This window comes from Anopheles marshallii, chromosome 2 (assembly GCF_943734725.1).
Source record: "Anopheles marshallii chromosome 2, idAnoMarsDA_429_01, whole genome shotgun sequence".
Taxonomy (NCBI): domain Eukaryota; kingdom Metazoa; phylum Arthropoda; class Insecta; order Diptera; family Culicidae; genus Anopheles; species Anopheles marshallii.
Window position 1 is genome coordinate 27348053 of NC_071326.1, and position 20924 is coordinate 27368976.

The 20924-nt window shown below is 40.8% G+C and overlaps 1 protein-coding gene across 1 annotated transcript; it reads right to left on the bottom strand.

Annotated features, from left to right (window-relative positions):
- Positions 1-9067: 9067 nt before the first annotated feature.
- On the bottom strand, positions 9068-18752 carry LOC128717796 (uncharacterized). The gene is made up of 8 exons (XM_053811473.1): positions 18638-18752; positions 18328-18527; positions 17731-17944; positions 17111-17429; positions 16324-16448; positions 16151-16192; positions 13519-13545; positions 9068-9207 (listed from the first exon to the last, which is right to left on the bottom strand). The coding sequence occupies exons 1-8, from the start codon at positions 18750-18752 to the stop codon at positions 9068-9070; spliced, it is 1182 nt and encodes a 393-aa protein (XP_053667448.1).
- Between the last annotated feature and the right edge of the window lie 2172 nt (positions 18753-20924).

The following is a 20924-nucleotide window of genomic DNA, read 5'->3' on the forward strand; positions in this document are numbered from 1 at the left end:
TGGAAGCGAAATCACCATCGTTCAACTGATTTTTATTGCCTGGGTGCTATCGTTGGAGACATGACTGGGAGCCTCAAAATATCCTTTTTTTTGTTGGAATTGTGCTAAGAAAAGTGAAGCAAGTTTTGACGAGCATCGAACCATTTGTTTACGCGTCAAGGACTTTTGGTTATGCTGGCAATTAAAATCACTCAACCATTTAGCAGAGTATTAGGCTTTATTACATTTTGATGGCTTTAAAATGGGTTTGAAGGAAAGACAGGGGCCAGAAAGATGCATTCAATGTTGAGTCAGGTATTGGGCATCAAGCACAAGCGAAGGGCTGTTTGCCTAGGTCAAATGAAGAAAGGCTGAAATGTAATTGATGTTATGTGACCTTTCAAAGATTGTTAATAATGCATTTAAGTCACCGGTGAGCTTTCACTCTGTGTGTATGTTTCTGGATTTTATAATAGTAAAACATTGTAGGTAAGTTAGCAGCAGGATACATTCGGTAAACGCCCAAAACGCCTAAATGTATGCACAAAAGTCGTAGTTTCAAAACATGATAAACAGCTAAATCTTCAATGATGTTTCATTACTTTCAGATTGTTTTACATGATTCATAGCAACTTAAATGCTAAATATCCTTTGTATTTGACAGTATGTAGCATTAAAAATTTCAAACAACTTGGAGTTTTGCAATTAAATGATTCATTAAATAAATCCATCATTTTAATTTCAAATGTCCTACCCATCCGTCACAACTTAACGCTAAAATATTAAACGATTTCTACCAAATTCCTGGAAAAGAGAGCTAACCGTTGAAATAGTGACACGCTCCCCCTTTGCTTCTTTTAGAATAATAAGTTTTCGTAGGCTTATTCCACGAATGGGCAGGGTAGCGTTTTCCACCGAATATGCTCATCATCCTATCGTGCAATCGCAATATTGTGGCGGTTGTTTCTAAAATTTTCCAACCTTCTGATTGTATCCACTTCTGGTTTCTTATCTTTTCCTCGGGTTATTTGTTTTGCATGGTCATTCATTTCACGATTCTCCCGCTGTTAGTTTAAGACCCCACGGTTCGGGGGCCCCGTACTGGTCGCGCTGTTAAAGTAAACCGTGCAGAAAAGATGTCGTGCCGTAGAGGAGGTGGTAGCAAACAACAACAAAAAAAGCAGTGCGATTTTTGATCAAGCAACACAATGACAAGCGATAAAGATTGCAACGGACGGATGAAAAATGAATCCACCGAGCAAACACTTTATCCGTTTCGTTGCCGAGCGAAAAAAAAAACAAAAGAAAACAAGCAAATGGAACCGTGCTGGTGACATTCCGGGTGTTTGCGAATCCCCGGAGACTGTCCTGCAGAAAAGGGTGAACCGAAATGGAACGGACTACAGTGGCTGAATTGTTGTGCGAAGGTATTACTGTCGCATTCTTTCCTTAGCTAGATTATGCAGAAAAGTCAACTAAGAGTACAGAGTACAGCTAAGATACAGTGATATTACATTTCTGAATTCCAGCCACCATTACACAAAATAGTTCAGCGAATGCTTTTTTTTTTTTACAAAAACACCATGAAAAGAAAGAACGCAATTCTCGAAAGGTGTTCCAATGGAAATGGGAAATATTGTGGACAATTTAATTGAAATAATCGCATGGAATTATCTTTGCGATCAGTGAGGCGAAAGCGAGCGAAATTAACCACAGAGCATAATATTCAAGCTGTATTGCTCAGCGCATTCACATTGGTGCGATAAATCATTGCAATGCAAATTTCCTTACCGTGCATGACATCGGATTTTAAACTTGTCTTTTCCTGTCCCCGTCCATCGTAGATTATCCTTTGGGTCAAGTGCTCGTCTTCAGCGCGCGCCGAAAGATCTTCTGAACCTCTCGTACAAAACCGCCGATTACTCACCGAAATATCGTTCCTGTACACGGGCCAGAAAGGAAGCAGAAACGGATAGCAGCGCAAAATGGAACGATTATCATCGGGCTATTCGTAAAAAGTGTAAGAGTCATTATAATTAAAAACTTTCCCAAGGGCTTTCCGCCGCCCCGATGCCGACGGTCAGCTGGTTGGAAACTCACCCGCAGGAGTCTTAGTCGCATCTTTGAACCGACCGAGCTTTTACTGTGTCGTTTCGGTTTTGCCGACCTCGAATATGGTGAATCATCGTCTCGATCATCCGGAGGAGTATAGAAACGGAAGGGGAACGGTGGGGGCACAAGTGGACCATGAATAGCCGGTTTCAAGGTCCGGAAACGGATGCATCCTCTTGCAAACTTCTCAGCGACTGGTGACGATTAATTTCGTTAGCATTGAGCAATTAAACCACCCAAGGATGGGAAGGATAAGTGTCCGGAACCCGGGTGAAAGCAGTGAAGGAAATGAGAAAGCATATCCCCCTTTTTTTTGTTTCGGAATGAGGGCTAAGCGAAGGTTCGTCTGCCTTGAAGTGCACACAGAGAAAGGATTAAGTTTTCCGATAATTGTGGAGAGCTGTGTAAAACTATTTGCATTTTTTATCTCACCCGCAAGGCGAATCCGCATCAGTACGAACAAATTGAGATGAATGCAATGAAGAGTTGGTACTGATGCGATACTTCCACATTCATATTTCCGGGGCAGGTTAATAAAACATGGCATCGCAAGGGATGGAAATACATAAAACTTACGTTCCAACATGTAACTTTTAGGTACGGAAAATGTTGACAGAAATTATTTCGCGTTCGTAGTTTGAATTTCGGTTCGGGTTACATGCACTCGCAATGAGAACACTTGCAAAATTCCGGGTAGAATAAAAATCTCAAAAACAAATGAAAACACACTTCATCCTACGCGTTCCATTCACTTTCGCGTCCTTGCGCTATGAATGTAATTTTCAATTTTCAGCTACACTTACCGCACGACAAGCATAAAATAGAAAACTTTTCTCATGGATTTCATTGCAAACGTAGTGATAACGGGAAATTCCCCTTCCAACAAATACATAAACACATACCCTTACTCACACCCACAGAGCTTTAGTGTTGTTGCTTGCCTGACGGAGTAAACTAAGCTCTGTTGCAAAAGTCACGCTGCTGGAAATGATTTTACCCGTCATGTCAATCCACACACACACACACGCGCGTACACACATACCAAAAAATAAAAACAAAAATAAACTCTTTATGCTACACTACAAAAATGGCCGCATTGCAATGGATGCATGAACGAGGAGCTTTGTGACTCTCGGGTGTGCATGTGCGTGATAAACAACCGCCCAGGATGGATCGGTGAACTTGTTAATTAATTTTCGTTATCTTCAAGCACAACCCTTGCCGGCGCGCGGAGACGGTGGGAATGGCGAATAGCGCCAGTGCAGCAGGAAACACTTATGTGCTTATGTGAAAGCTGATTTATGTGGAATGATGATAATTATATCGTGGCAGTGTGTTTGTTTAGCTAGTGGTAGGTTTTATTCACACTGTTTTGATTTATTCATAACAGTTAGTTCCATTATGCCACTCAAGAAGGATCAAGGTGGTTGATTCATGAGGAATGTCACGAATGAAACCGCATCAATACCATAATTGCCTTCATCAATATATATGACAAACGTAATGGTATACCCGTAAGCAGACCCCGTAAACACTAGTGCACTACATCAGCCATAAAATCAATCCCCCTTGGCTACATCAATTCCGGAACGATGTTTCAATGACACAAGTAGGAACATCAATGCCGAAACGATGTTTCGATGAAACAAGTAGGCATTTATTTTCGCCTGACGATGCTTGGGGGAATTAATTGAAGGATAATATCTTGACGTTTGCGCTCATTCGTTTGGCCATTTTATGAGGCATCATTCTTCAGGCGGACGCATCTTTGGGTGTGCTGAAATCAATTAGACGTCGCTTGGAACAAGGCAAGTGGCGCAGAATAACGATGCACGATGAGTGATGCGAGCGTCTCGTAGAAACGTAATGCCCGTCGAGTTGCGTTCTCGAGTGTGCAAGGAACTAGTCTCAGTGGTGTGCTGCCGAAAGAGCACACTGGGATAATTACTAATGGAAAAGCGATCTTTTATGTTACTCCAATTATGAGGCTGTATATTTCTATCCAATTTACATGTGATGAAGATTATAACCCTGAAACAGAGTAATATGGAGACGCCTGGTACGTTCAATCCTTTGAAGTACCAGGCGTCTCCATCAAATGTACAATTTTAATGAACGCATCATCATTGTAATTAATTTAAATAAAATTAAGGTTCTTTGAAAAGCTCTTAAAAAATAAGTTTAGTGCGTAAGGAAAAACATAACGCAACAATTGTGCGTTTCTCAACAGTTGATGTTCGTTATAGCAGTACTTTGACGATGGTAGAACCAGCACTTCTGACAAACAAAACACAGACACACACGCGTGGGTTGTGTATTTTCCCAGTAAATCACAAACATGCACGAGATAGAGAGGTTGCCGAGCGTGCTATAAATCATAATGTCAAGATATAGCATGTTGTGGATGATTTTGAGTGATAAGAACAGCTGGTCAAGCAGGCACCGGAGCAATGTGCTCATAATTTTCCGAGCACAACCTTACCGGGCCCTGCCGCTTCAGCGGGTTGGATGAAACATCTTTTTCAATTAGCACAAATATGATTTGGTCCGTTGTGTAGAAGTCGACCGATGCCGTCATGATTTCAGTGAAATGAAGCGTGTGTGGCATTTTCTGAACGGAAGGAAAACCCGCGGTAACAGGCGATGGGGAGAAAATTCGTAATAGATATGAAGTGCGACGCATTACGGAGTGAACGAACCACGAGAATGTACGCTATTGAAAGGACCTGGACACATTCATCACCTATATGGTATGCGGGATGAACTGCAGTCCCAGTGTCAGTCAGTCCCGGTGGGGAGTTTCAGCGCAAAAATATTTGTGGAATGCAGAACGACGCACGACCTTCGGGCGAAGGGAATGCCTTGATGAAAATATACACAACCTTGCAAGATGCTGCATTCTCCGGAGGGCACACATCATCGGGCAGAGTGTAAGCGAATAAAGGCCAACGCCAAATTCACTTCCGTGCGAGTAGTTGATGGAAGGCTGTGGATGAATCTTGCTTTTTTATGCTTTCCCATTTCCCTGCCTATGGTTAGTTGCGTTTGCTTTTTGCATGGTTGATCCAGAGGTTACTAGGTCGTATAGTACTATTAAATGTGTTTACAAGATGATATGGTTGCTGGATGTTCGCCAAGCGTTTTGTTCCAACAATATTCACATCGGAACAAGTGAAGTGAAGAAAAATTCTGTTTATAAAGGTGAGAAAACATCCGTTTAAAGGAAAAACAATCGTGATAAAGTAATTGTTGCTTAATTTTTACTATGACATAACAAAAAGTATGCAACATACCCCTGCACAGGTGACATTGCACATTTATATTGCATAACTTAAGGCGTTCTAATATTGAGGTAGATCATCCCAAAAGTTAGAAAGCTTAAGCTTAAGCCGGTATGTGTCAAATAATCGAGCAGATTTCGAGCGGCGAATCGGTAACGGGTTGCATCAATCACATATGGACATAGATTTTTGACATAAAGAATGACATTAGGTATTCTGTACCGAGATTTTCAGGATATTTATTTTTTTTATTTTAGTTTAAAATTGTATCTACATTTGTTATATACATAGATACTTATAATAATTAATCTTATTTATATCTCAGTCAATTGAGCCGTCTCAACAAGAAAAGCCGGTTCAAAAACCTTTATGAGCATATTAATCCTACTCGGTATTTACATGTCTTTCAAAAGATTGGTTCAAGCATGTTCAAACCGTTTTTTATACTCATACTTATGGGAATACGTAAATACAAGCTAAGAAATTTCCTCAAGTATCGTGAGTAAAAAACAATTTTATGTGATTTATAAAGGATGAAATTCCTTTATTTCAACATTAAAAAAAAACATTCAACTTAAAAAATTATCAATTGTTGAGTCGAGCGAAGAACTCAAGAATTCAATCCGATGCTGACAACTAACCCGTCACCCGTCACGCCACATGTTAAAAAAAATCAAAGGATTATATCTCATTCGCTCTTTCGTTCTCATTCGTTTAAATACTGTGATTAAAGAAACATCACAGTTTTGTTGTGTTGTGTAAGTTGTGTTCAAAGTAGGCGGTGTAGTTGGTATGCGATCCGTATGTAGCTAAATCTGGTGTATAAATAAAAGGAGAAATCACATGCATGTCGCATTTTCGAGTGTTCAGTGTGTTAACTGACAAACGTTCGAGTTTGAAGCATGATCCTTAGAACGACGTTGCGAATATATCCGAAGCATTTTACTGTATCAACGATGAAGAACATGGCAAGTGGAAGACACTGATACGGCCGGACTCGAAGAATATAATCCAGATTATGACGGTCATGGTGCGGCACTAAAAAAACTTTTTTAAACAGTGATTGACCATCGAAGCAGCCTATAATGCTGATAGATTGATAAGAGCTGAACGAATTATTTGCTGGCTTCCCGTCAGTATGGTTATGACGTTCTCATTACGAGCGATGATTGCTGTACCATGAGTAAACCAGAGATCGAGAAGTATAAGGAACGGACGTTCAGGGCTTTGAAGAGAAGAGCTATAACGAACTAACTGGCAACGCTTAGAGTACGGAGGTTTCGTTGAACATGTATTTCCATACACCTTGCGCTGTCGTGTGAAAACTTCTTCGAATCATTCCCCTCGTGCTATAGCTGTATTAAGGAAGGACACCAATCAAAGAAGCATACTTCAGCCAAAGAAATTGTATAGCACTCTCAAGCATCCCATTATCCAAAACTGACATTCCAAATGGTGCAGGTAATTAAGATCTCTGTTTATTCTTAACAGCACATGCTTAATTTTAAAGCAGTCGGTGAATCTCGAATCTAACAGAATGCCAGGGTCTTTTATATAAAATTCCATGTACAACGGTAAACCGCAACGGGTTTAATTAAAGTAAAGGACTACAAAATGTTAGTTACTCTAGATCGCTTAGTTTGGGTTCCGTGTTGTTGAAGTTTGACATCAAACGGTAAAAATGTATAAATGCACGAAACAGTTCCATGAAGTAGAAAGTAATACATCACCATATTTTTTAAAAGGATAGAAGCTACGAGGGTGAGCTAAATTAAATGAGCTTGCGCATCACAACGCAACAACAAACGGTATGTTCATATTCTGTATGCTATTACAATCGAGAGAAATAATCGGAGGACGCAAACTTCGGTTCAGTTTTAAAGCATAATTTATGTTTCGTGTTATTTTCAAGGCAATATTTAAGTGATGTTTAGACTTTATAAACTGTGAACTGGAAAACTGCAAGTAAATTGAAATAATAATTTACCTTTTTTGAAAAAAAATTTTTTTTAACTGATTTTTTTATAAAAATAATTATTGTTAAACACCAGAACACCAGAACTTAAAAAAAAACTTATTAATTATGCGTATTTATGTTTTTTTTTTCCTTTTTTAACATCCTAAGCCTATGGGAAATATGGCCTAACCTAGTTTAAACCTGCTAGAAAAATGCTTTGTTTTGATATTTGTCGAGCAGTTGTCGAGAACTTTCATAAGCAAAACAATCTAACCATCGATTCCCAGGCTTATCTGGCTTGGCAGTTTGTATGGGGAGCTGTAAGCTTATAAGCCTGGAAACGTCAAAACGCATACAAAAAACTGGCTTATCCCGTGATCTACCCCATTGATTTGGAATTCATTTGAGTTCTCTGCAGCATGTTTGAAAATTGAAACTAACTTTGCACAAAAATAAATAAAAACATGACACCTGTTTTCTTGTTCTTTAAATTTGAATAAAGGTTACAATACATGTTGCAACAACATCAAAAAAAGCTCCTACCAAAGGAACAAATTGGGACTCTTTCCTATTTTACATCACCTTGAGAGGGCGATCTAATATGGGATTGTCGTAATGGGAAATAAATCATGCAAATGTAAAACAAGGCAACAAACACGGCCACCGAGTGAAGGTGACGATGTCAAGGGGTTTTTCTGGTGTACGGTTTGTGCGAATTGTTACGGGCCCTGCCCAACGGCAGGGAACCTGGACCGTTTGTGATGGGAAGATGGACAAGGGTTTGAATTATTCATACGAGATCAGAGTATCACGCTTGTGGGAGCGGACGTAAATGTAAATTTTGAAATCTTCCATAAAACGTATAACATTATCCTGCATATTTCTTAACCTTACTTTTTCCTGCATCCTTTTCAAGAGCTTTCGCATTTCATTTCAGCGAAGGGCATTTTAAAAGATAGTTCAACAACGCTTCTTTTTTGTCAATTTCAAACGAAAACACAAAGTAAGCTACTGTCAATGTTATAACAATGTAATGTCCGTATTGAAACTGGAAACGACTAATAGTAACCAATGCTTATGCGTTCTGTCGTTTTAAAATGAAGTGCATTTCATTACAGTGAAGGTTCTTTACTGACAAAACAGCTTGATTAGTGCAAAGTTGAAAAGCAATCAAATCGCCAGCAAACGAGTCAATCATGGTGGTAGTAGCAGTATCGCTTGCAGCTACAGCAGCAGCAGCATCAACTTCTTACATTGCTTGCTGAAGAAAGCTAAATCTATCATATTAAAAAGTTGGACAATAAAGCCGAGATGGTTAAGCAATAATGGAGCAGGATGTGGTCTGTAAGCAAGCAGGCATGGTACCTTGGCATACCAACACAAACACGCACACATACACACTCACCCATAATGGAGGCTTTAATAAAGGCAGTGCGATGGAATCCAAACTTCCCGAGCAACCAGCAGATTCCAAAGGCGAGCAATCCTCATTTTCAGCATGGGCCACCATAAGTTATCTATCAGCTTGATAAATTTAGCTCGTTTCCAGCCTTCTCCTCCTAGGCCAGTTCATCGTGGGAAGGCAGCAAAGGAAGCCGACTTTGTGTGTGTGAGTGTGCGTTTTTTTTTCGTCTGTGCCTTTTCCCATCTCTATTCGTCTAAGAGATTTTTCTTTTCATCTTTACGGTTGGTTGTCGTCGGCGTGATTTTATTTGGTGTTCTCTTTCTTCTTCGGTTTCTATTCGTGGGTTTTCACTTGCTTATTATCAGATATCCAGCCGAGAAACTGGTAGCATTTTTCGATGGCAGTTTTCCCTACTTCCGGCTTCCGCGATGATCCGCCACGACCCGGTCCAGCAGCAGTCTTTTGAAAGTTTGCTTGGAAAATTAATCACGATAAGGATAACAAAATCACACACTAACACACTCACACTTTCACACGCACGTACCAGAGAATCCGGGCAGGAAAGATAATGTACCTTCCACATTTCACAGCTCTTGGTGGTTCACGCTCTATTGAGAGAAGAATGAACCCGAAGAGTTTTGCCGCACGGAAGTGTGATTGCTTTTTTTCTTCGGTTACGCTTTTCCCGGGCGTTGGCACTTGATCGCGATTGGGTGTGTGTGTGTGTGTGCGTGTTTGAGATTTTTTTTTTAATGCTTCTTCATAACGCTGACAACAAGCTTATAAGGAACGTGAGGGTGATTGGAAGCAGAGTAAAAACCGAAAAAAAAACACTTCTGGTAAAATTATGGCAAACTGATGCGGAGGCAAAAACTAAATGCTTATGGTTGGTTTTTCCTCTTTGTTAGGTTTCGATAAAAAGAGGACGAGTTTGGCAGGGCCCGGAAGCTCATCGAGGATGTGTTAATGGGGCGAGCAGTGTTTCGACGATGCTGTTCCACTTGTACCGTCGCATTACGCGCCGATGAAGATGACGCAATGCAAGATCCATCGATTTTTGCTTCAGTGCTGATTAATTTTGATTGGAAAGTTTGTTTTATTTTTTTATTTTCTTTGGAGTTTCATTCAATTAGCTACGCAGTGTGCATAGCGCTGATGAAATTTGGAGAAAAATTAAATGAAAATTGGAAGGTTAATTTTCAGCGGATGGAACGTCTGGTAACGAAAGCAAATAAGATAAAAGCGTTAAGATTGCGTCACTGTTCATCATGGAACAGATGCAGTATAGCTTAGAGAATAAATTGGATACGGATTTAGAAAAATATTTTTTTGTATTCACGATTTTGATGTCGAAAAGTAGGCATGGTGCTGTGCATGGAGATTTAATTTTCTTTTCAATTTTAATGGATTCGGAGGCCGGGATCGATGGTGCATTTGGTAACGATGCTGATCTTCATACGACAGCAACGGTCCAAAGTTCCATCCGGGCTATCATCCCGTATGGTTCATATGTTTTTTATGTCGGTAAAAAATATATCCCTCGTATAACGGATTTAACCAAATTTTCAACAAAAATTTTACTAGAATTTATGGAGAGATGTTGTAAACGGTACGGTACATAAAATACATAACTTTCAAAATAACGACAATAAACAAAAACCATCTATAAACAAAGCTTCATTGACATAGTGAAAGAAAAAAACGTGTGATGTTTTTTTACATATCTACTTGTCATCTTTAAGAAAAATGCTAAAATTCCCGTCAGTTTTAAAAATGTAATTTTTACATTACCAAAAACTCATAAATATTAGCTTCAGTAGAAATAAAATTATAAATTGTCTTTATTGTCATTAAAATTTACGTCAAAAATCGAAGTTAACCGGCATGTTAGTAATCATAGCGTCGTCCTGCAGTTAAATATCAACCAGAAAAAATATGCAAATTATTTGTGTAGATTTATATTAAAATTTTATCTACGAAGTAATGACCAAGTGTAATGAATTTGACCCAATCTTTAAATAGATAAAGGCATGGAATGAAAAATGCGTCAAATATGACAATGTTGTACGAAAACGAAAATGGCGTGGCCAAACTAGGACTCGAGCTCAAGAAGGTTCTAGTGTGCATCATGAATTTTGAAGGGAAGAGCTTCGTTCTATATGAGTTGTGTACGTATATCTCGTCTAAACTGGCGGATTAAACCGAAACAGCAAGAATTGATAAATAGAAAATTTGTTACATTATCTCTTGCATCTTATTTATCTTAGATAAAGTACATGAAGTCTCCATAAAGTACGTACATCAACAATGGCTGTATTAAAATTACGAATTTGCAAATTATTATTTGTATTTGCATTCTTAACTACTGAGCCTGTTACTAAAAATATATTCTAGCACACTATAACGAACACGACAATTTACATAGTCATGCTTCAACACGAAATTCGAGCTATAGAACTATTTTGGTACCCAGTTTGTCCGTTTAGTTAAATCCTTTTCGTCGGTGCCTAGTTCAAGGTCGCTCTTCAACAACGTTGTTTAATTACATGATAAAAAGCGCAACTTCGCACAGCCTGTACAAATACGTTACAGTGGGTTTTGTTTTTGCAAAACGTAATGCGAGCAAATGTTTCACAAAACCCAACGTAAGCGGATTTTCCACGCCGGAAGGAATAAACAACCCACTTAAACAAACGCGGCCCCTGTTTTTATTCATACCGTTACGGATGGTCCGTTTTTCGTCAGTGCATTTCCAGCGGCACTAGAATTGCTTGCTTAAAGGATATGCCCGTTTGTCTATGCACGTGGCAGCGTGTTTGTGTGTGTTCGAAGTTCGACTTCCACCATAAATCATTAGATTGCAGTAGCCACGACTAAAGTGCAATCGAACATTGCGATCCCATAGCGTAAAGGTTCCTTCCGAACGGCAGGCTCAAGCGTATAAAGTACAGCCGCGCCCGATTGATTGGCCGGTATGGTAGTGGTGGCTTTCGGGCGGCTTTTCAAGCGTGCACGGTCGCAACCACTCGACTGGCACATTACGCATTCCCCAGGACACACAATGACACATAATCTGCTGCTTGATTGAAGCACATTTCATGCACGACGGTGCAGCTCACAGGTAGTTAAGCGGTATGCAAATTAAGCACTTAGCAAGTGATTAACGTTCTCGAATAATGGAGCTTTTTGGAGCTGTTGCCAAGAGTGAGAGAGAGAGAGAGAGAGAGGCAGTTTCACCGTGGGAAGCGTACGAGGGTGTCAGTTCCGAGGAATTTAAGCAATTGTGCGATTAATGTCACTTCACCGGGACACTGCAAAGGGTAAAGCAATCGGTGGAAACGGTTCGCAAGCGAGAAAGCAACAATTTCCGACTGAAGGTGACTGGTGCTGCACGAGGATTGTTTAATAGTAATGCATGAAAAGTGCATGTTATCACCAAATGACACTCCATTACATATGGGATTTTTGTGTACCATGGTGCACCTTTTCAAGCCACATCCAATCGAGCACCCGGAATGGTCGAAATACGCCCAGAAGTATGCAATCATGTACCCAGCAGCGGTACGAGCATCGCAACGCCAATCGGTTGGAAAGGAAAAAACTTATGACACTGGCAACCTTCCACTCGGTCAACACACACACACACACAACCATGAATCAGTGCAAACCCAGCCGAGATGAATGCTTCATACTATCTGCAGTACGACGTGCTTGGCTTTACGCGACCGGGTCTGGCTTCTCGGGAACCAGCTGGCCGGAAACAACTGCTTGTGCCCGTGCGGCTGAATTTAGAGGTGGGTTTAGTTGACCCCGGCGGTGGATCGCGTTCGCTTTTTCGCGAACAGTGAAACTGCTGCAGGCACCAGCAATCTATCGCCTGCATCGGGGCACGTGCACGGGATGAATTATGCCTGCGGTCACGGTGAATTATCCCTTGCTGCACCGGGTACCCATGCCCTTATCTTCAGCCTGCCGAAGGGCAAACGGTGTGTTTGGCTTCGGCTGGACATCGAAAAGTTTAACGGAACGCAATTTAACGCTGCCGGGCATTACTGGTATCTCTAATGGAGTTATCGTATGATGGCGATTAAATAGTTACGTGTTTAGCGGTTGTGCCGGTTTGCTTTAAGCGCCAAGAGAGGATGGGAAAGAGGTTTTTTTTTGTCACAGGTAATCGTTAAAGTGGAATTAGATGTCAGGAAACGTTAAGAATTATACGATTAGTGGTTTTGTATCTAGCATGGACAAAATAAACGCACATGTCTTTTTGAAATTTCGCAACAATGAACAAATGCTATGCGATCAGCGGATCAACTTATCAGCGGATAACTCTATGCATCAATTTTACTACGTACGCTGTTCTTATTGGAGCTGTCGATTACCATATTCTATAAGTCAATTAGGACCCTGGCATACGCTGATGACATAAACATCATTAGTTTACGATTCTCCTACGTATCGGATGCTTACCATAGGATCAATCAGTCGACGGAAAACCTCTAGATGGTGTTAGAATACCCGGGATAATAGATTGGCAGACGACGGTGCTCGATCGGATTTGAAGAAGGCCAAGCTAACACTAAAACCTTCTGAGCGTCTGAAGTATTTAACCATTTTTTCCTTAAATTTTTCTCCACGATCGAAACTGTAAACGTACAAAAAGTTTCCAGTTCAACTATTCCCATTCATCTGTGAGATATGGTCTCTATGATTGACGCTTGGTGTATGAAATAGCATAAAAGAAAATACTCCGAATGGAACGACAAACAGAAACAGCTCTTTACCTATTGGAAAGATAACAGTCGATTCTCCTTTAAAAGCTTTCCTGGACGTTATTTCAACATAACAATAGTTGCACTAGCTGTTCCTCATCCTTTCAATCAATCATATCCACCAACTGAGCGACAATTGTAAGTAAAAGATTTTATTCAATCGCCCCACTGTTGGGTAAGGATGAATGCTTTGGATATTTATGTCCGTATCTCGATCACTGTCAGCACCACAACTGGGAAACTTCACCTCCACGGAACCAGTTACAGAGATGCTAGAAAGGAAAGCAAACTGAAGTCAAACCAGTGAAGGGAAGTAAAATAATCAATAATTCCCTCTGCCCTGTAAGCAATCGGGAAAGAAAGACAGAAAAGACAAACGGAAAGTTTTCTTGATATAATTTTTCATCCATTTCAGCTTCTGTTCGATTGTTGTGGCACTAACCGATCGTTGGTTGGTGGGGTAGAAAAAAAAAAAGCAAGGTGAGAACTTTTTCGCTAGCCGGCAGACACAACTTACCTTGACGATAATATCGGTGCAAAAGAGAAAAGCGTCTTTTCTTTTCCGTTCTTCATTTGCTGTGACATTCATCGTGGTCGCAGTTGTGGTACGATTGGTGGTAAACGGTCACGTGCCAGTCATTCGAGGTTTTGCACCGCCATTGACAATCATTCGCGTGTTTCGTGCCGGCAGCAAGGAAACCCAAAGGGATGTCGAGATTGAGATGGTGAGAATACAAGAACAGTAATGGAGCGCTGATGAGGCATGAGCCATTCGATGAAAAATTATGCAAAACAAAGTGCGATAGCGATCAAGGTGACAGATAAAAGGTACCCACCACCTTTACACGGTACCGTGCGTACAGCACGTAAGGAGAAGCAAACAAAAAAACAGCAGTAAATTGAATCGGGAAAAGAAATGAGTAGACAAAACTTTCCCGCTTTATCTATCCTTTGCCGTGGACGATAAAGCCACCCGAGACTCGTGCAATTGCGCAATATTCATTTGCAAATCCTTTTCCGTGAAAACGTGCAAATCGAAGACTTACGATATCGCTGCATGCTTCCTTCATTTCGCTGATTCCAATTTCCGAAGCAAAAGAGCAATTCATCCGTTTACCTTTTCCGCGGGAAGATGGTGCACGAGCCCTGAATTTAATGATGCAAACCCACTCAACCGATTTGCGAAAAATCGATCGCAAATGAAATGTGCAGAACCACTTGAAACCCGCGCTTGAAGTTGGTTGCTCGTTCTTTCTTTCGCCATGCTTGGCTACAGAGCGCTGGCCGATAAATGCGCTGCTGTAAGCCAAACCACGCTCCGGCGGTTTTTGGGTAACGGGTGCAATTGGGAGAGTGACGTTGTGGAAGCAAATGAAGAAACTTAAGCTATTAAGGAAAGTCGTCGCTAGATTGCATATATCAATTTTGAACGTAAGGAAAGCAGGAAAAAGTTTCAGAACACTAGAAACACTGCAGCAGCAGTAGTAGCGCAGCAATACCACAAAACCGGTGAGAACAGTTGCATTTAGTTAAAGCATGGTTTTGTGTGTGAGTGTGTTTTCTTATTTCGTTGGCATTCCTTGCAAGTCGTTCTCCATTCGCTCTATTTTCTATTTCGTTTATTCTACAAAGTAACTCAGGCAATCTTGAATGGTATGGCGTCTTAAAACCAGCAAAACGAAAAGCCATCCATCTGTCGTCGAACGTTCGTACACTTGCTACAAACGCTGTTATTCCAGGAACTCGGATGGTGAAGGATTTATCTGTTTGAATTTGAAATAGATTGAATGTGTAAAAGCTGCAGCACTGGTTTTTCATTCGTATTGCTGTGTTCGGAAGCGAGATAGTATGGATTCCAAAAAAAAAAGATAGTCGAATGTCACAGTTGTTACTGGGATTGTAAGTGTTTGATTATTTCATTACTTCGTATGTTAGTATGTATGTGGCGAGAATATGTTTTAATAAGTTTGTAGTAAATTTGGTGGTTACAATTAATATAAAAAACATGAAATTATATTGAGAAATGTCATTCTTTGTGATATATTGCACAGAAAATAAATAATCAGAAGCAGAAAGAATGGAGCATCTGTCAAATTTTGAACTAAGATTTATTTGAAATGCGCATTGCGTATCAACAGGCGCTTAACGCGAATTATTATTTAACAATGAAAAAAAAAAATGAAAAATGGAGATAACTTAACTAAACTGAAATGCGTTTATTAACTGTTATCCAAAAAGTATCTTGTTTCAAATATACGGCCTGATTGTTCTCATGAAAAAAGGAGAGATGTGTGCATTTTATGTGATATGTGCATTTTATGTGAAACATTAAAAAGTGCTACTTATCTGCTTCTTTGTACATTTTTTTGGAAAAGTAGGAAAAAGAAATAAACTGTGCTACATACTTTTTCGAATAAATATTTATTAAACACAAATCATCAGTATTTATAAAACATTGCCTGAAGCGAATAATCTTATATCACAAAGCTCCATAAGAGTGACCCTAGACTATTCTGCTTACCCCTTGCGCTTAGAATTAAGCAGGAAATGAAAACTTCAATATGGAACTTATCACAGATGACCGTCAAAACCAAACCAGATTCAACGGTGCGCATCAGTTTATTGCCACCATTGTGGAACGGACGTCGATTCCCAAAATTATGCTGAACAGCGGCCGGAGTTTCACCTATGATTGAATGGAGCGCCGTAACGCAGAGGGAAAAAGTGCCGTACCACGCCAAGATCCGAAGACAATAAAATTTTCATTATCGCACTGGTTGAACTGAGGCTGACAGTAATCCTATTACGCATACGTACCGTTCAGAACCTGCACCTGAGCCGACCGACTCTGCCTGCCGGCAACGGTACAGTTGTAGACGCCATTGTGGACACGATTTGCCTGCAGAATCGATATCCGGCTGATGAGCCACTGCTTGGTGCCGCTGTGAAATGGGGAAAGCGAACGGGGACGGTTAGAAGCGATGGTCACGAAAGAACACGTCCACACGGTTCGGCATAATAGTGGCGGGAACGCGTGATGGGTCCGAAACGGATCGTTTGAGTCCGACAAACGCTCTTGCTTTGATGGTGACCTCGTCATACTGTGCTGGCGAGGAACGGTGGACAGAATTTCATTTGATGCTGCTACCGACGATAAATTATACGCATTTGAATGGAACGGAAGTGAATGGCGCGCTGCACGATGGCTACAATGGTGCAGTTTGGGGTTGGAAAAGGACTACAGATTTGGGCATTTATCAATAGTAGCAAATTGTATGGTCGTGCAATGTACGTCTGTAAGGCATTCTCGTATGAATTAATGTTCCGAAAGTCCAGCACAGCACGCAATAAGTTGGTGTACTTTAAATAAATCCTAGAAAGCATCAATATGATCCCTTTTCATAGCAATGGTCGATTGAATAACGTCCGCAAATTGGACGACTTGTAAGTATAATTTCGCGTTATGATGACTTTCACATCAAGATGTTATCAACAAATGGGTACCATCATAAGGCATTCAAGTTATCGATAAACGATAACATGACACAATCGTGTGTCAACCTATTAGCACCCTCATTCGCAAAAACACATGCCCCTAACTCACCTAAAACTCATCTTGACGTCCTTCGGCAACTCGGCGCCGTCCTTGGTCCAGCTTATCAACCCTCTCTCCGTCGAATCCAACAGTTTGTTATCGTCTTTGGTGGTTTTGGTGCCTTGTTTCGCCATCTCGTCCAACGTGTTCGCCTGTGCACCAACGGAAGTCCTCGAGCGTTGCTGTTGGGCGACGGACTTGGAACTGGGCGGAAGACTCGCCAGATACGACGTCGACACTTGGCAGGATATCTCGATCGTGCTGCCCAATTTGTAGTAACGGTCGAAGAACTCGTAGCCCATCTCGTCCACTATTCTTACGGCTGGTTCTTTGGTGAGTGGAACAGAATGTAATGGAATTGGAAAGGAAAATCGTTTAAATCGAGCAAAAGCGCAAGACGATGTTTGAGGCAGTTCATTAAAATGAGAGTTGAACAATGTACTCAGATGAGTTATTGGTGCTGTTTATTAACCGTAAAAGCCTTATTCTGAATCAATGGCTGTCTTCACATTGCATTTGTGATGATTTTATTTAGATTTCACGACTAAAACAATCTCACATTGTAAAACGAGCCCTTCTTTATCACTACAAGATAGTCTAAGGCGAGCGATGTGTGTGACTCCACTTACCCAAGACGGTCAGATTCGTTGCAAACACTCGCGGAGGATGCGTCGACACCTGGCACATGTACAGTCCAGCATCGTCGGATTTGATCGGGTTGATATGTAGCCTCCAATTATTGGGATATTGAAATTTGACCTTTATCCTCGGGTCCCCGCTGTACGTATTATTGCCAACGGTGAGTAACGACACCTTATCGGTGGTCCGCCGTATCCACATCACCTACCGCGTACGAAGCACCGGTCCGATACATGCCGCAAACGTTGTCGGAATATAGAGGGGAAGAGATAAAACACACCATCACTACCGATTGCAGACGATTGAGAAGGGTAAGTGTGCGGATAAGATTAATTTTCGCCAGTCCACGGGTCGTCCGTCCGTAGCATTCTCTGGGTGGAACTGATTCTTTCCCATCAATTCCACCATCGGACCTCTTCGGCGATAGCATGCCGAGCAACTAGGTCAGGGTGCTAAGAAACAGAATATTGCCACGATTTCATGTATGGCAAGATGTAGGCACGTCCTTTCTTTCGCTGCTTGGGATCTTCGGCCGGATGGTAGGATGAATAATGAGCGGTAGACAGAGCGATGGCGATGATGCTTACCGTTTTATCTTTAAGCATTCCTACCCTACAGTTGAGGATAGCCTCCGTTGATAAATGATATCCAACCTGCAAGGCCGCCCCGGAAGTCACGTTGACCGGTTCCTCGAAAAAAGGACCCCAATGACGTTCGTGATGATGCTTGCTTTGATAAGGCATCGAATGGACAATTCGACTACGCCGCACGTCAGGTAAGGTAGGTACTGTGAAAAGTAAAGTTAAGAATGCAAAATTAGATTATAAAAAAAGAAAAAAAAAAATAGTTGTATATTTTCGTTGGATTCAATTCTATTTAACCGTCTTGAAAACTTACCTCGTTGAGTTGAACCATATGTCTCTGTATAGCTGACTATCGACGAATTGTTTTGGAATGTACAGAGTTCAACCCGGGTTATGTGGCGTACAGGTGAAAAGAATATGTATTCCATAGGGCATGACAGTGTTGGAAGCGTGCAGCGTTCTTAGAACTAGTTGATGTTTATCAAGCTCATATGCTGCCATCATGTTTTTCATTGCATTCCGTTCAAACAGATGATTCTCTAGAGAATATGATCAAACCTTCATCTAGTTTACTGCCAGTCCCACGAAGGAGAAAACTGTTGATGGTAGAAAATGTTATGTACGTAAGACTAATAGCATTTTACGTTGGTTTAGGTTCAATGTTGTGGAGGATGTTTGAATGTGCGAGAAGTCGAGCGTGGAACACATAAAATGGAAACACACACCAATCTCTATTGATTTACATTTTCGCTTGCATTAAAATAATTAATGTTCCGCATTTCTTCGGTTCGCAAGTTAATAAAGCAAGTCATTTGAAGATAATAATAGTTCAACAAGGAGAGTATCCGTGCTGAACATCTCCATTTTAAATGATATAAGCACACGCGTAAAAGTAGAAGAGGATCTTATACATCGATTCGAATAAAAATCATCTTCCATCCTGAGTTTTTCACAACAACTCAAACCTCAATGCCTAGTGAAAGCACTGAAAGACTGAAAGCAAATAAATTTTCCCCTTTTTACCAACTCATAACCATCTTCAAAACAAACAAAAAATGCTTCTTAAATGTCAAGTAAAATCATCTCCAACTGATTCTATTTACTCGAAAAAAAAAAACGGACAAAGAAACTCTCGGGTTAGAATTTGTTTGCAGAAACCCTTGGCTGGTGGTCATAAAAAACGGTAGTTGACCGTACCAAATGAATTCACGTGCCGCTTGTATGATCCCGAAGATTAACTTTTAGCACGGGTCCAGAAACCGAGGCTTAAGAAATGGTTTGTGCGCAAGGCGTTTCTTGGAAGGAAGGATGCCTTTGAGGAGGACTACACTGTTTGAAGTTTAGGTGCATTATTGAACCTTAGCAAGGGTTACGCTTTCAACGAAGCCATTGTTTAGATGAAATAGAGGAAGCTGGGTTTGTGATGTACAAAAAATAAATACAAAAATACATACTACACATGAAAGATCAAAAGATACAGCCTGTTGGATGTTAATGTATCATACTAAGGGAATGTATATGTTGTAAAGTCTACAGCGCCGCAGCGTGACATGATTTATCTTACAACATGGACTCATTTACTCTTTACTGTCACACATTCGGAAGGCTCGTCTAAACGCAGAGAGATAAAGATCCTCGTTTCGTTCTAAAAACTTTGTAAATGGCTTATGTGGGATTTCGTAGATCGAGCCGTGCGGAGGTGAACCCAAAAACTTGCCTTACTCCATCCGCCCATTAAGCGCTGCTGCCAAGAAGCAACCCGGAAGGTATGATGAAAAGGCACGATTAGGACACCGCCAACCGGCGAACAGCCTTCAGGAGCCGAGCGTGCCACAGTGCAAGGTACAAGCCTTTCGAAACTCGACTTGCCAACCATTGAAACCCAATTAGTTTTCTCGATGAACATGTCAGATAATCCCGAGCTTCTACGACCTTCCGATGCTTGTTACTCGCTCGAAATTGAAACGATGCAAGGCGCCCAGATTTTGATCTACCACTGCTTGTACGTTGACATATCTCTAGCATCGTTCTTGGTTGTGTGAAAGTTAAAGGACACGGTTTTAGGTATCCTAAACGATGCGTATGGGATTGCTGCCACTTGGAAGGCATATCCACTCATAAGTCTCCCGCTAGCATAAAAGGGAGAACAAATTAAACTTAGTTTTACTACAACTCGATAACTGGTTTTGTGCTGCAACCACACCGAGAGTGATTTGGTTTTGGGCGAAATGTTCATGTACGAAAGTTTCTGCACTTGGGTAGTGAAAATTACATGACAAAAACATGTGAAATTGGTTGATGTAGAGTAGAGAAGCATTTATTTTTGCGGTTGGTAGACTTGTTCGAAAATTGGTTGGTCTGTTTCATGGTTCGTAATTCGTCTAAAAAGAATAAAATGTTTTAATGTGCTTACATTTAGGCGAAGATGAAAGCGAAGAGAAAACAGTCGTGGATTTACAATAATTAAATACAATTGTAGTTACATAATGTGAGCTATATTTATTTTCCTTGCACAACTTCCAAAACCAGGGAGCAGACACGTTGAAGTACACCATCCATGAAAAGTGTTTGTTTATCGTTTATTAAACAATCACGATACA